The following is a 14846-nucleotide window of genomic DNA, read 5'->3' on the forward strand; positions in this document are numbered from 1 at the left end:
AACCTATTGTTAGATCAAGGAATAGTAACTGGTATGGCAGAAAGTCCAAAGGGGAAAAATAGCCAGGGAATTAATGAGTAGAACAGTGAAGTCCTGGTTTCAGGAAACACAGGTAGTCAAGAGGGATCAGGAGAGTGGGTAAAATTAGAGAGATCAAATATGAAAACCACCTGGAATAAGGAAGAAGCAATTCAGTAGCTAGTGAAAGAAAACGTGTAAAATGTGATGGATAAATTGGTTGTGTTCAGAGAAGGAGTGATATTAGAAAAATTAGGCTTTTCAAAAAAAAATTTAGAAAGAGATTATGTGAGGAAAATCAGGTCTCTAGTCAATCAATAAAAATGTAAAGGATCAAGGTAACAAACACTGGGAGAAGGGTTCCCAGGTAACATGTAGGATACCCAGTTAAGTTTGAGTATCAGATACACAATGAATAATTTAGGATCTATCTTTTCTCCATATCCTCACCAGCATTTATTATTGCTTTTCATAAAAACATGGAATCCTTCACAAATTTGTGTGTCATCCTTTAACAGGCCATCCTAATTTTCTCTGTGTCATTTCAATTTTAGTATATGTGCTGCTGAAGTGAGTGCTTGGGATCTGCCCATACTAAAATATTATTCAGTATGGTTGGGTACCGTGGCTAACACCTGTAATACCAGTGCTTTGGAAGACCACGGTAGGAAGATCACTTGAGGCCAAGAGTTTGAGACCAACATGTGCAACATTGTAAGACTCCATCTCTACAAAAAATAAAAAAACAGCTGGACATGGTGGCATGCACCTGTAGTCTTGCTATTTGGGAGGCTGAGATAGGAGGACTGGTTGAACCTAGGAATTTGAGATTGAAGTGAGCTGTGATGATGCCGCTGCACTCTAGCTTGGGCAACAGAGTGAGATCCTGTTTCAAAAAACAAATTCATTGTGCATCTCTTTTTGAGGCATAACTGACTAGGTTTTCTGTACAACAGTGTACTGTACTACTGTGATAATTTTGTTAGCTACCTCCTGTTGCTGTGCTGGTGAGTTCAAGTGTGAATATCCATTTTTTTTTTTTTTTTTTTTTGCCAATCAGTTTGAGCTTCTGAGGTTAGCCTTGAACTGATGACCTTGCCTTTGCGAGCGCCATGACCTCCGGCGGGAGCCACTTTGGACCCCGGTGAATATCCATTTAAAATGCCATGTGCTAATGATCTCTTTGTGAGCAGTTCATTTCTCCAATCAATTGAGTATTACAGTACAAAGTTAGGTCTTACAGTTTTTATGTATTTTTCATTATGTTTAACATAATACGGTGAGCCTTGAATAATACCATGGGACCTTGTGAAGTGCCACTAGTAATGCTGGAAGGCTCTGAAGAGTAGAGGAAAATCATGACATTACCAAAAAAATTTGAATTGCTTGATATTACCATGGAATGAAGTCTGCAGCTACAGTTGCTTGCCATTTCAAGATAAATGAATCCAACCTAAGGACCATTGTGAGAAAAGATAAGAAAATTTGTGAAGTTGTTTCTATAGCAACGTTATCAGGCACAAAAACCTTGCATGTTTTGCCAAATACCTTTTCACTTATTGAAAATGTAGCTTCTATATGTGCGCAGGATTGCTATAGTTAAGCATACCTGTAGACTCTAATATTATTCAAGAAAAAAAATGAAGTCGTCATATAACAACTTAAAGCAAAAGATAGTTGAATCTATATAACAACTTAAAGCAAAAGATAGATGAAGAAGGTGGAGAATTTAATGCCAGCAAAGGATGGTTTGATAATTTTAGAAAGAGGTTTGCCTTAAAAAATGTCAACGTAACAGGAGAGGCAGCTTCTGCCAGCCAAGAAGCAGCAGATGAGTTCCCAGACATCATTAAGAAAATCACTGGGCTGGGCATGGTGGCTCATGCCTATAATCCCAGCACTTTGGGACGCTGAGGCGGGCAGATCACAAGGTTAAGAGTTCCAGACCAGCCTGGCCAACATAGTGAAACACGATCTCTACTAAAAATATGAAAAATTAGCTGGGCATGGTGGTGCCATTTGTGTAATCCCAGCTATTCAGGAGGCGAGGCAGGAGAATTGCTTGAATCTGGGAGGCAGAGATTGCAATGAGCCAAGATTGCGCCAATTGTGCTTCAGCCTGGGTGACAGTGTGAGACTCTGTCTCAAAAAAAAAAGAAAGAAGAAAATTATTGAGGAGAAAGGATATCTGCCTAAACCGATTTTTGTTTTTGTTTTTTTAACTTTTAGGTTGAGGCTTTCATATGCAGGTTTGTTATATAGGTAAACTCATGTCACAAGGGTTTGCTGTACAGATTATTTCATCACTCAGGCACTAAGCGTAGTACCCAATAAATATTTTGCTTTTCCTCTCCCTCCTGCCAACCTCCACCCTCAGGTAGGTGTCAGTGTGTCCCATCTTTGTGTACATGTGTTCTCATCATTTAGCTCCTACTTATAAGTGAAAACATGTGGTATTTGGTTTTCTGTTTTGGCATTAGGTTGCTAAGGAAATGGCCTACATCTCCATCCATGTTCCTGCAAAAGACATGATCTCATTCTTTTTTATGGCTGCCTTGTATTCTATGGTGTATATGTACCATCTTTTCTTTATTTAATTTACCATTGATAGACATTTAGATTGATTCCATGTGTTTTCTATTGTGAGTAGTGCTGCAGGGAACATACATATGTGTGTCTTTATGGTAAAATGATTTATATTCCTTTGGGCATATACCTAGTAATGGGATTATTGGGTTGAATAGTAGTATCTGTTTAGCAATTTGAGGAATCACAATACTGCTTTCCACAATGGCTGAGCTAATTGACACTCCCTTCAACAGTGTATAAGTGTTGCCTTTTCTCCCCAACCTTGCCAGCATCAGTTATGTTTTGACATTTTAATAATAGCCATTCTGACTGGTGTGAGCTAGTGTCTCATGGTGGTTTTGATTTGTCCTTCTCTAATGATCCGTGATGTTGAGCTTTTATTCATATGCTTATTGGCTGCATGTATGTCTTTTGAAAAGTGTCTGTTCATGTCCTTTGCCTACTTTTTAATGGAGTTGTTTTTTTTTCTTGTAAGTTTGTTTAAGTTACTTACAAATGTTGGATATTAGACCTTTTTCAGATGCATAGTTTGTGAATATTTTCTCTCATTCTGTAGGTTGTCTGTTTACTCTGTTGATAGTTTCATTTGCTGTGCGGAAGTTTTAGGTTTAATTAGATCTGTTTGTCAGTTTTGCTTTTGTTGCAATGCTGTTGACATCTTCGTCATGAAATCTTTGCCATTCCTATGTCCAGGATGGCATTGCCTAGGTTGTCTTCCAGGATTTTGATAGTTTTGCGTTTTACATTTAAGTCTTTAATCGATCTTGAGTTGATTTTTATATATTGTATAAGGAAGGGGTCCAGTCTGAATCTTCTGCATATGGCTAGCTAGTTATCCCAGCACCATTTATTGAATAGGGAGTCCTTTCCCATTGTCTGTTTTTGTCAGCATTGTTAAAGATCAGATGGTTGTAGGTGTGTGGTCTTATTTTTGGGCTCTATATTCTGTTTCATTGGTCTACGTGTCTATTTTTTGTACTAGTACTGTGCTTTGAACAGGTTTTTAATGTAGATGGAATTACCCCATTCTGGAAAAAAAAAATGCCACAAAGGACATTTATTAGTAAGGAAGAGAAGTGAGCACCAGGATTTAAGAAGGGAAGGATAGGCTAACTGCACTATTTTGTGCCAGTGAAGTTAGGTTTATGATTAGGATTGCCCTTATATATAAAGTTGCTAACCCCTGAGCCTCAAAGGGAAAAGATAAACATTAACTGCCAGTTTTTGGGTTTTACAACAACAAAATTGAGTGATAACCCCTTTTCTGGATTGGGTCCATTGTTGTGTTTTTCTTGAAGTCAGGAAGTAGCTTGCCAATAAGGGATTGCCTTTCAAAGTTCTTTTGATATTAGACAATGCCCCTGGCAGCCCAGAACCCCATGAGTTCGACACAAAAGGTGCTGAAGTGGTCTTCTTGCCCTCAAACTCAGCATCTTTAATTCATTCTCTAGATCAGGGGTCATAGGGACCTTTAAGCCTCATTATGCAGGATACTCTATGGGAAGGATTGTCAGTGCTATGGAAGAGAACCCTAGTAGAGAAGAAATCATGAAAAAGTTATTAAAGCCATCAAGCCCAAAAGAAATTCCTGCAGGAGAAAAACTGTGTCCAAATGTTGTTCGTGACTTACAGAATTTATGACAGAGTCAGTCAGAAAAATCATGAAAGAGATAAGGTTATGGCAAAAAAGGAGAGGGATGAAGGGTTTCCAGATAATGAACCTTAAAGAAATTCAAGGCCTGTAGACACCACACCAGAGGAATTAATAGGACACAACTTGTTGGAGATGAGTGCTTCTGAATCAGTGCCAGATGAATTAGTAGAAGAAACTGTGCCAGAAAACCAATTGACATTAGACAACATGGCAGAAGAGTTTGATTATTAAAGGCTGCTTTTGACCTTTATGACACTGACCCTTCTATGATGCGGGCACTAAAACTAAAGCAACCAGAGGAAGAAGGATCAATACCATATAGAAACATTTTTAGAGCAAAAAACAAGTCAGATAGAAATTATGAGGTATTTCCCTACAGTAATACTGAGTCCCCTAAGTACCTCTCATGGGAAGAGCCAAAGGAGTTTGCCACTGCCACTCCTAACACAGCAAGACCAATCACTTCTCTTCTTCCTTCTCCTCAGCCTACTTAATATGAAGATCATGAGGATGAAGACTTTTCTGGTGATCCACTTCCACTTAATGAATAGTAAATGTGTTTTCTCTTCCTTAACAACATTTTCTTTTCTCTAGCTTACTTTATTATAAGAGTACAGAATATAATACGTATAACACAAACTATGTGGTAATAACTGACTGTGCTATTGATAAGGCTTCTGATCAACAGTAGGGTATTTACTAATACCCAACTAGTAAAATTTTTGAGGCGTCAAAAGTTATATGCAGATCTGTGAGGGGATCAGTATTTCTTTTTTTGATGGGGGGGAATCAGTATTTCTAAGCTCTGTGTTGTTCAAGGGTCAATTGTACTATTATTTGCTAAATCTGGTAACCCTACATAGAAGTAATGTTTTGTAAAAGATACAGGAAGGTGGGTAAGAGTCAGGTTGGGAGACGGCAGACACAATGATACAGTGGGGTTGAATTGCTTGAGAATAAGAGTTTGAGGTAATATTAAGGGAATATATTTAGCCCAGAGTGGCAGGCTCACGAATAATGGAAATGAGGCAAACATTAGAGTGGGAGGTGGGGTGAAGAATTATACCAGGATGGGGCAGCCCTACCAGGATTGTTCTTTGTAATTTCATAAACAAAGATTGTCAATGCCTTTACCAATTTCTGCAGCTTCTTCTGAAGAATAACTTATTTTTCAGGATACATAAGCAGTAGTATAGGAAGTCCCTTGGTTTCAACTGGCCACTGTTCAGTAATCAATATGCATAATTTCACATGTCCTTCTAACCTCATCTGCTAGTAGGAAGGGAAAAGATTAATGAATAAATACGGTATATTTTCATGAATGCATTTTGTGATGCCTTGGGAAAAAAAGCATGCCAGGATTATTTGTTTTAAGTTAAACTTTAAGATCAATTAGGAAAACTAGGCAGATACATGCTAGAATGTTACTTTGAGTATTGGATTTATCAGATTTATCAGTGTATATATTCCTTTTTATTTTCCTGATATTTGAAACAATTTCCTTTTATTTTCTATTTTGACTTTAATAATTACAGGCATAAACATCTAATACATTTCACTTAATGAACAGCTGATAATTTTACATTTTTCTGTTATTCGTTAAGATTCCTGATTAGTGTTCTTTTTTTCCTGAATTATGCTCCTGAACATAGATATAGTTTAACTCAAATGAGAATTTTTTTTTAAGAATCTTTGTGTTTTAAAATATATGATATTGAAAAAACCAATTTTAGTTACTAGAAGAAGAGCCACATAAAGGAAAACATCAAAGGCTAGTCTGATGTCAGCACCTGCTGTGGTCATAGTGTAAACCCTGGAGACCAAGGATTTTGGCAGCAGTTTCAGTGCTTTTAGTTCAATCTTCAGTATCCCCAAATGTGAAGCAGATGCCAGTTTTCTTCTCTAGGGTTCTGATAATGGCATATAATGAGTCAGTTGTTTCCTAGCAACTAAAGAAGCAGTTTCACTTTAGCTGATCCTGCAATAGAAATGAGACATTTTCCCTTGATAGTTGGTATTAGTGATTTCCCTGACAATGGAATTTCACTTTTGAAAAAGGAATATTCTCAGCTTTTGGTTTCCTAAAGAATTTTGATTCTGAGTTGGGCTAAGCTCTGCTTAATCCTGCATAAAATGAAAAAAAAGAAATTGAGCCCCGTAAGTACTTCTCATGGAAAGAGCCAAAGGAGTTTGATACATAGTTACTTAAATGGCAAGTGATTATACAAGAAGCTGTAATAGGTATATTTTCTCAGTGTTTAACAGAATAATTAATGACCACATTCTTTTTTTTCCCCCTGCTTAACAGACGTTTCTTAGGTAATTGCCAATGTATTGTGGAAATAAATATGTATAAGTTGTATTACTAGTACCAATATGATGTAAAGTCAGGATAATAAAAACATTTTAAAATTTATAACCCATTTGATTTCAAACAGTATTCTATATCAAAAATTATTATACATAATGATTTTAAAGGTTCTTAAAATAGTTCACTTTAAGGTAAATTGTGAAACAATTCAGTGTTTAAATATTAGTAGTTGTTAGACATCCATAATTAACTGAATAGTATCTAAATCCTTCTAATTTGATAGTAGTAATAGATCTGGATGTATTCAGGCTCTTAAGATACATGGAGGAATGAGAAATGCTTCAGACGACCTTCTTTGTAGTCATTCATAGTTTAAATAGTTTTTAAGGAAATTATCCATTTTTCTTCCTTTGACATTATAAAACTGATATAAATTACCATCCTCATCCACCTCATCCAAATTTATAGTATGATATGTTAAGTTATGCCTAAGTGTCAGAGAGAGAAAATATTAAATGATGTTCTTAAGATAATTAAGTTAGCTATATCTAAATATACCCAAGAAATTTATTACCTTGCATGGAAAAGGTTCATAGACTATACATTAACTATAGGTGAAGTCATTGCATATCATTATTGTCAGTTGGGGGCATGTGACCTTATTAATTTCTCTTTATGATTTTTACATCATCAGGTACTCTAGCAGGTCTCATATTTTAAAAATACTTTATTAAAGTCTCCGTGAAACATTAAGGAATGAGGAACACTAATTAATTCAGCTGGACAGGGTGGTAGTCTTTCAGGCACCTAAGACATAATTAAAAAAAAAAATCTGTAAACATGAGGCAGACTTTCTATATAATGTAGTTCAGTTATTTGTTCTTAGATTTATTTGGGAACTTAATCTGAAGCTAAGGAATCAAGTACACTAATCTTTATTTTGAATTCTCCTTTCCATTTTAAAGTTATAGATTAGTGAACAAGGAAATAGATATATAACTAAAGTCCAGTTCTTTGAAATGTTTTTATAGGGCAGTATTATCTGGTGAGTAGCTTAGTTTGATGGAACAGAAGTTCTTTTTGAGCATTTTTTCACTTACGTAATAATTACTTGTTGAGCTGACAGAAGATAATTATTGTTGTACTAAAAATATCATTGGGCTTTTTGTCATCTTACAGCAAGAGACATTTATTGGCTATTTACTATGTTTGGGCCATTGGTTAGATGTTAAGGACACACAGTTGTTTAAGATATAGATCTAGAGTTCAAAATGTAAAATAAAGTCTTTAGTTACAGATCTGCTTTTGACTTGTAATAATCAAGAAATACAGATATGCTGGAAGTTTTGATGATTTAACAATACTGTTGTACAATGTTTTATTTAAGGCAATCAAAGTTGGAATTTAGAGAACAAGGCTGAGTGTTACATAGTGTCGACCAATCAAGTTAGTAATATTGTTACGTAGTATAAAAGTTTGCAGTCTCATTTAGGGTCCATGTCATAGAGCAAACCCACTCTGTACTCAGCATTGAAAGAGAACAAGTTGTTAGAAGGAGTTAGAAATAGCCTGTGAATATTAATTGCTGTCTATTTCCTCCTATTTAAAATGCCCTTCTTTTTCTGTTGTCAGATGACTTACATGTGATGTGTACCTACAACTCATAATGATGAGTACTTATATATGAAATTTTTTAATATTGTAGTGTTCTTTTTTTTTTTTTGAATGTTGCTACTGTAGCTATCTAAGACTGAAAGTTACTGCAACTTTTTAGATTGGCACCCCCCGTTCCCAGTTTCCCACTTTCTGTGGTTTGGATGTTTGTCACCTCTAAAACTTACGTTGAAACTTGGTCCCCAGTCAGGCAGTTTGGGAGGTGGGGCCTAATGACCAGTGATGGGGTCGTGAAGGGCTGAGTCCTCATGAATGGATTAATGTTATGTTGGGAAGGGGTTAGTTATCATAAGAGTGTATTGTTATATAGTGAGTCTGGCCAATTTTGCATTGCTTACTTGCCCTTTCTTAATGGAATGATGCAACACAGAGGTCCTCACAAGATGCTGGTATCTTGACCTTGGACTTACTTCCCAGCCACCAGAACCATGAGCTAAATAAACCTCTATTCTTTATAAATTACCCAGTCTGTGGTATTCAGTTATAGCAGCAGAAAATAATCTAAAACACCACCTGACTCATTTATGCCAAATTTCTCAAGTGCTAAAGTAGATTTGGTCAATTTTATTACTTGACCAATTTACTTTTATCTTCTAGCAATGCGGGTATAGAGACACTTTTCCTTGATAAAATTACTTAGTGATCTGATGCTTTAAATGGGTACTTTTATCAAGAAAGCAATAGAATTTAAAAAAAAGTAACCAAAGTATAAAAGAAGGAGCGGTGTTATGGTTTTACAGTATCAGCCACTGATATTTCACTGTTTGTACCATGTAGTTTTGAATTGTAGCAATTTGAAAATTGTGGAGCCAGGGAGGGACCTGGCTTTTGGAATGTTTTTCTAACCCAACACCCAGGGAAGACTTCCTACTGCAGCCTTCTGTTTATATAAAGCTGAGCTGGATTATATTCTGCTCTATATTATTGATCAACCTGTTTGGGTCAGCACTAGTTCTGTCATCTTTGGACGAGGAATGTACTTTACTGTTCCTGGCCACAAATTCCTTCTTTAGGCTTTCAGACACATCTTTCAGACACATCTGGAATGTTCTAGATCTACTGTTCTGAATGCTAGCATGTTATCTCTTGTTCTTTCATTTGTTATATCACTAACTATTTCTTCACACTGACTCTCTCCTTTGGCAAGGTTATATTCTTTATCTAGTTACATGGGCTTCTTCTGTAGAACTTTTCAATATGGTATTAACTTCCTCATCCCTGATCTTCCCCCTAATTCCCAGTTTAAAGTCTTTGTTTACTTTATATATGACTTTTTACCTTGGTGAAAAATATGTTCTCAACCCATTTGTGGGCTAACTCAAGCTCTAGAAATGCTTGAAGCTGTGGGCTCAGGTTACCAATTTTACTTTCCTATCATTGATTCAAATGCTTCCTAAAGGGAGGTAGACCTTTCCCTGATTTTGCCCATTCATATTAATTTCTCATTGTCACTAAGAAACTTAGAGAATTAGAATATTTCAGAACATAGAATTGGGGGTATAATTTGACTGCTTAAATACAAACATAAAAGTGTAACAAAAGATTTCATTTCTGATTTTTCTGGCTTCTAAATAAAGAAGTAAAAATATAAGAGAAAAACAGTGTCTTGTCTAACTTCAGGCCTGAATCTGAAAAGAGAACAGGAAACGAAGTAACAAGAAAGAGACAGGACAAGGTCAAGATACCAACATCTTGTGAGGGACATATGAAATTGAAGTCCTCACTGTAGTTTAAACTTGATGAGTGTTTCAAATATAAAGTAAAGATGCTTGGGTGGTCTTTTGTTCTAACAAGACAGATAAACTTTTCTCATGTCTTTCTTTGTGTATCTACCAGAGAAAAGTAATAAAATAGAGGTCCTGGAACAGTTAGTTCATGTTAAGGGTAGGCTTTAACTGTAGCTCTGACAAAAGTAGGAAGCATGCAGAAAGCTGGATTGTTCATAAGAGATAAAATGGTGCAGTCTAATTCAGTTGGAAGCCAGCAATCAAAATTAGAGCAAAGGGAAGCACTATTAGAAAAATGTGGCAAGCCAGTGAAATATATTGATCAAAGGATGGGGGGGATTAAAGATACCAGACACAATTTATTAATTTTTAAAATTATTATTTTTTTGCATTTTTTTATTGTACTTTAAGTTCCGGCCTACATGTGCAGAATGTACAGGTTTGTCACATATATGTATATATGTGCCACATAGGTATATATGTGCCATAGTGGTTTGCTGCATCCATCACCCTGTCATTTACATTACATATTTCTCCTAATGCTATCCCTCCCCTATCTCCCCAACCCCTGCTATCACTCCCCTAGGCTCTCACCCCAACAGGCCTTGGAGTGTGATGTTCCCCTCCCTGTGTCCATGTGTTCTCATTGTTCAACTCCCATTTATGAGTGAAAACATGTGGTGTTTGTTTTCTGTTCTTGTGTCAGTTTGCTGAGAATGATGGTTTCCAGCTTTATCCATATCCCGGTAATGGACATGAACTTATCCTTTTTAATGGCTGCATAGTATTCCATGGTGTATATACGCTACATTTTCTTTATCCAGTCTATCATTGATGGGCATTTGAGTTGATTCCAACTCTTTGCTATTGTCAACAGTGCTGCAATACAGACACAATTTATTAGCAACAAAAAATTGTGAGGCTAAAGTAATTTGCTTTTGGAAATAAATAAACTAAAGGGAGGTTAATTGCCACCCTTACAATATCCTATTTCTACCTTAAACAGTTCCAGAAGAACTAACTTTTTTACTTTTTCTGTTATTAATGCAGACTTAAAATATATATATTTTTAAATCAGTATTTATTCTGCAATGCCAAGGTGACAAACTAAAATATGAAAGGGCTGTTATGGCTTGACATTTTTGTTACAGATTAAATACACATCATTGAAAAATGGAAAGGCATGACTTCATCTCTCACCAGTAGAGTTAAAGAGAAAAATGTCTCCATTTTCCATGATGCAGACTTTGAAGAATTACCTATAGTGATTTGAATTGAGTTAGGATGAGGGTAATTATAAAACACAGAGTCTTGTCTTCTGCAGTGATAACTAAGAAGCCTTAATAAAGGTCACATGAGATTACTTGCTAAACATTTAGGAGAGCTTTTTAGAGCAGTGGCCCCTGTTGGACAGGTAAGGGCTTACCCTCTCTCTTTTGGTGGAAATGTGGCATCATGGGGTCAAAGTCAAGATGTCAAAAGGCTACTGAGGCTATTTAAGTTCAAGGAAGACTTGAACATCCCAAGGAGGCAATGAAGAGAGTTATAAATATTATTGGAGACTTCCAGTACTGGGGATTCTGACCTCTTTTTACTATTTTGGCAGATACTGTACTTCTTTGACTTTAAGGTACGTATTTTTCAAATTTTAATGTCTCTGAAATGTAGTGTATTTTATAATCAATAAATTTGTTTGTAATGTAGTTTGTAATGTAAGGTACGTATTTTTCAAATTTTAATGTCTCTGAAATGTAGTGTAGTTTATAATCAATAAATAAATATCAATATATTTATCATTGTTTCCCTTTTTGGTTGTATATAAAATAATGGTACATCTTCCGATCTATGGTGTTTTAGATATGATGAGATATAGTTACTGTTTTTCTCATAATTATTTTAATAGTGATTGAATGATATTCCCATCTTTGCCATAATTGCTACTGAGTGATTTCATGTCATTCATTTTGGTCGTTTTTTTTTTTAATTGTCAAAAGACTGTTTTAAACTGATGGTGGCAGTTTTGGTAACTTGTTCATTCTCTTTCATGCCCACATTACTGACTTTACTTTCCCCCTTATCACAACTCAGAGACTGCCAGATGATTCTTCCCAAAGCATAACTCCCATGTCAGTAATTTCAAAGACCGTCAGTGTCTTCTTGTTCCTTTTTAAGGCAAGCTACCCTCTGGCTTTATTCATTTTTTCAATACTTAGATATTAGGGATATTACTATAAATAAAAACACAAAACCTGCCCTGTAGATTCTTTTGGCTACTATGAACCTTTACTTATTGATTTTTTTTTAAAGCCAATGCTATGTGATCATTCATAGTTTGAAAAAAAATGCTGTACTATTTGTCTTCATAGGCATGTGTCTGTGTTTACTTCTTATTTTATGTATTAATATTAATTTGGTGTTGATGGAAAGTCCATGAAAAGAAGTGACTCATAGTGACTTAAACATCTTTCTTTCCCCACCCCGAGATGGAGTCCATTTTCTCACCCAGGCTGGAGTGCAGTGGCATGATCTCAGCTCACTGCAACCTCTGCCTCCCAGGTTCAAGTAATTCTCCTGCCTCAGCCTCCCAAGTAGCTGGGACTACAGGTGCATGCCACCATGCCCGGCTAATTTTTGTATGTTTAGTAGAAATGGGATCTCACAATGTTGGTCAGGCTAGTCTTGAACTCCTGAACTCAAGTAATCCACCCACCTTGGCCTCCCAAAATGTTGGGATTACAGGCGTGAGCCACCATGCCCAGACCATAGTGATTTAAACATCTTTAAAAATTTTTTTTGTATGTCTTTATGGTAAGCCTATATGTCTGTAGAAACAAATATATTAGACCTTTATAGTTAGTTTATTTTGGTAGCATCTAAATCTGGTGTATTAGTTACCTGAATGCAGAAAGCATCAAGTTAAATAGGTTAAATTGATGTTTTATCCCTAGACAATTATATTCTACTTAAAATAGCTACCTATTATTAGGTATTTATTATATGTTAAGCCTTATACTGTTTATCTGCATTCACATTTAAATCACAATTTTGTATAATGTGCTAATATTATTATTGTTTTTACAAATGTTGAAACTGAGGCACAATGAAGTTAAATAACTTGGGCAGGGTCCTACTTGTAATCTCTCTGATTCTCTAGGCTCATCTTTTAACTAAACTGTACAACTAAAGTTTTAAATTTTTGCCTCAAAGATTGGAAACATTCGTTTTAATGTCATTCCTGAAATGCTAATTGACAAAATATTAAGAATATTCCTTGTTTCCCAAGTACTCATGCAGCTGCAAGTTTTATATTTTATACTTTGTACTTCGTAGGGCATTTCTAAGAAAATATCTCTGTAAATATCTTTACTCTGAAATATATTTTGGTACAGTTTATACTTTACATGGAGGCCTGTTATAAAGTCTTTTTAGTTGTTTTTGGAACTGAGAAGTTTGATACTCTTCTGTGTTGTGATGTCAGTAATTGCAGTAATAAAATTTATTTATTAAGTATAATAACTGTAGGATTTTATGATAAATGTTCTTACCATAAAAAAATTTTTTAAAAGTATGTGAGGTGATGGGTATGTTAATTAGCTTGATTTTATCATCCCACAATGTCAACATATATCCAAACATCACATTGCACCTGTGAATATACTGTGCAGTTATTCTTTGTCAATTAAAAATAAGACAAAATTTAAAAATGGAATTAAAATTGTTATACAATATTCATTATTAGGACTTACTCACATTTCACTAAGGTAAATGGCATTTCCCAGTTACCTGGAACAAGCTATTATTGAGTAAAGAGAAATAAATAACTTTCTGTCTCAGTGACATTGTAAGTGTCTGTGTTATTTAGTTTAAAACTCAGCAGTGCTTTCCTTAGAGGTTAATTGTCGATTCTACACTGTTCTGAGGGATTTGTGGAAGCAGATGGCCATTAGTAGTTCTGTAGACTAGTTACTATTCAGTAATAGTTTCAGCTAACATGAAGTATTGGATTCTTTTCAAATCATTTTTATTCCCTGTGAACATTAGAGAGAACCCTTCACAATATACGAAGAGTTTAGGTCAAATAATGGAGTTAAGAGTATAGTTCCTATGAGATTGCCCTCACTTCTGACATTGACTGCAAGCTTAGGGGTTCCCAAGATCACCCTTAGGTTCAATAATTTGTTAGAAGAACTCAAAGAACTCACTGAAAGCTGTTACACTCACATTTATGGTTTATTACAGGAAAAGAATACATATTAAAATCAGCCAAGGGAAGAAGTGCATAGGGTAGAGTCTGGGGAGTTACCAAATGCAGAGCTTCTGCTGTCTTTTACCCTCAAAATCAGTGTGTTAGTTTCCTGGCATTGATGTGTGACAATGTGGGTGCAGCATTGCCAACCAGGGAAGCTCACATGAGCTTTGATGTTCAGAGTTTTTATTGGGGCTCTGTGATATGGACCTGATTAATTGTCCATATGGCTGATTTCAGTCTTTGGTCTCCTGTCCCTCTAGGCATGACCCAAAGGCCCCACTCTAAATCATATTATTACTACATGGCTAGCTTAAGGCCCATGAACAGAGACCTTAGAGATTACATCCTAGAAGCTGAGGTCAAAGGCAAATTATCTTAGGGCTTTTTGGGGCAAGGTTAAATTCTTTACTCTACAGGAATAATGTGCATAATACTGGTTTCCAAAGCAAATGTGTAAATAAAGCTAAATTTGGGTATTAACCTAGTAGATATGACATATTGCTATTAAAATTTTCTAGTTATTAAAACTCAGAATAAGAATTCCTTGAAATTATAATTGGTTTTGAGTGTAATATTCTTCAGCCAGAGAGGCGACAAGGACAGTTTTTAACAAAATACCTTGAG

The 14846-nt window shown here is 35.6% G+C and overlaps 1 protein-coding gene and 1 non-coding gene across 10 annotated transcripts in view; one reads left to right on the plus strand and one right to left on the minus strand.

Moving 5' to 3' along the window:
- Window positions 1-14846, plus strand: part of NUBPL (NUBP iron-sulfur cluster assembly factor, mitochondrial) — a 400940-nt gene that overhangs the window by 118578 nt on the left and 267516 nt on the right. For 6 of the 9 annotated variants that reach the window (XM_078334742.1, XM_078334745.1, XM_078334749.1 and 3 more), the window contains one exon: window positions 11580-11603. The exons of the other annotated variants lie outside the window; for them this stretch is intronic. In XM_078334742.1, coding sequence (XP_078190868.1) covers window positions 11580-11603 — 24 coding nt within the window. The remainder of the gene's footprint in view (window positions 1-11579; window positions 11604-14846) is intronic. 9 annotated transcript variants of the gene reach the window in all.
- LOC118145285 (U6 spliceosomal RNA) lies at window positions 492-596 on the minus strand. The gene has a single exon (XR_004730411.1). It is a non-coding gene; the product is annotated as a U6 spliceosomal RNA (small nuclear RNA).

Source organism: Callithrix jacchus, chromosome 8 (genome assembly GCF_049354715.1).
Source record: "Callithrix jacchus isolate 240 chromosome 8, calJac240_pri, whole genome shotgun sequence".
In the NCBI taxonomy this organism is placed as follows: Eukaryota; Metazoa; Chordata; class Mammalia; order Primates; family Cebidae; genus Callithrix; species Callithrix jacchus.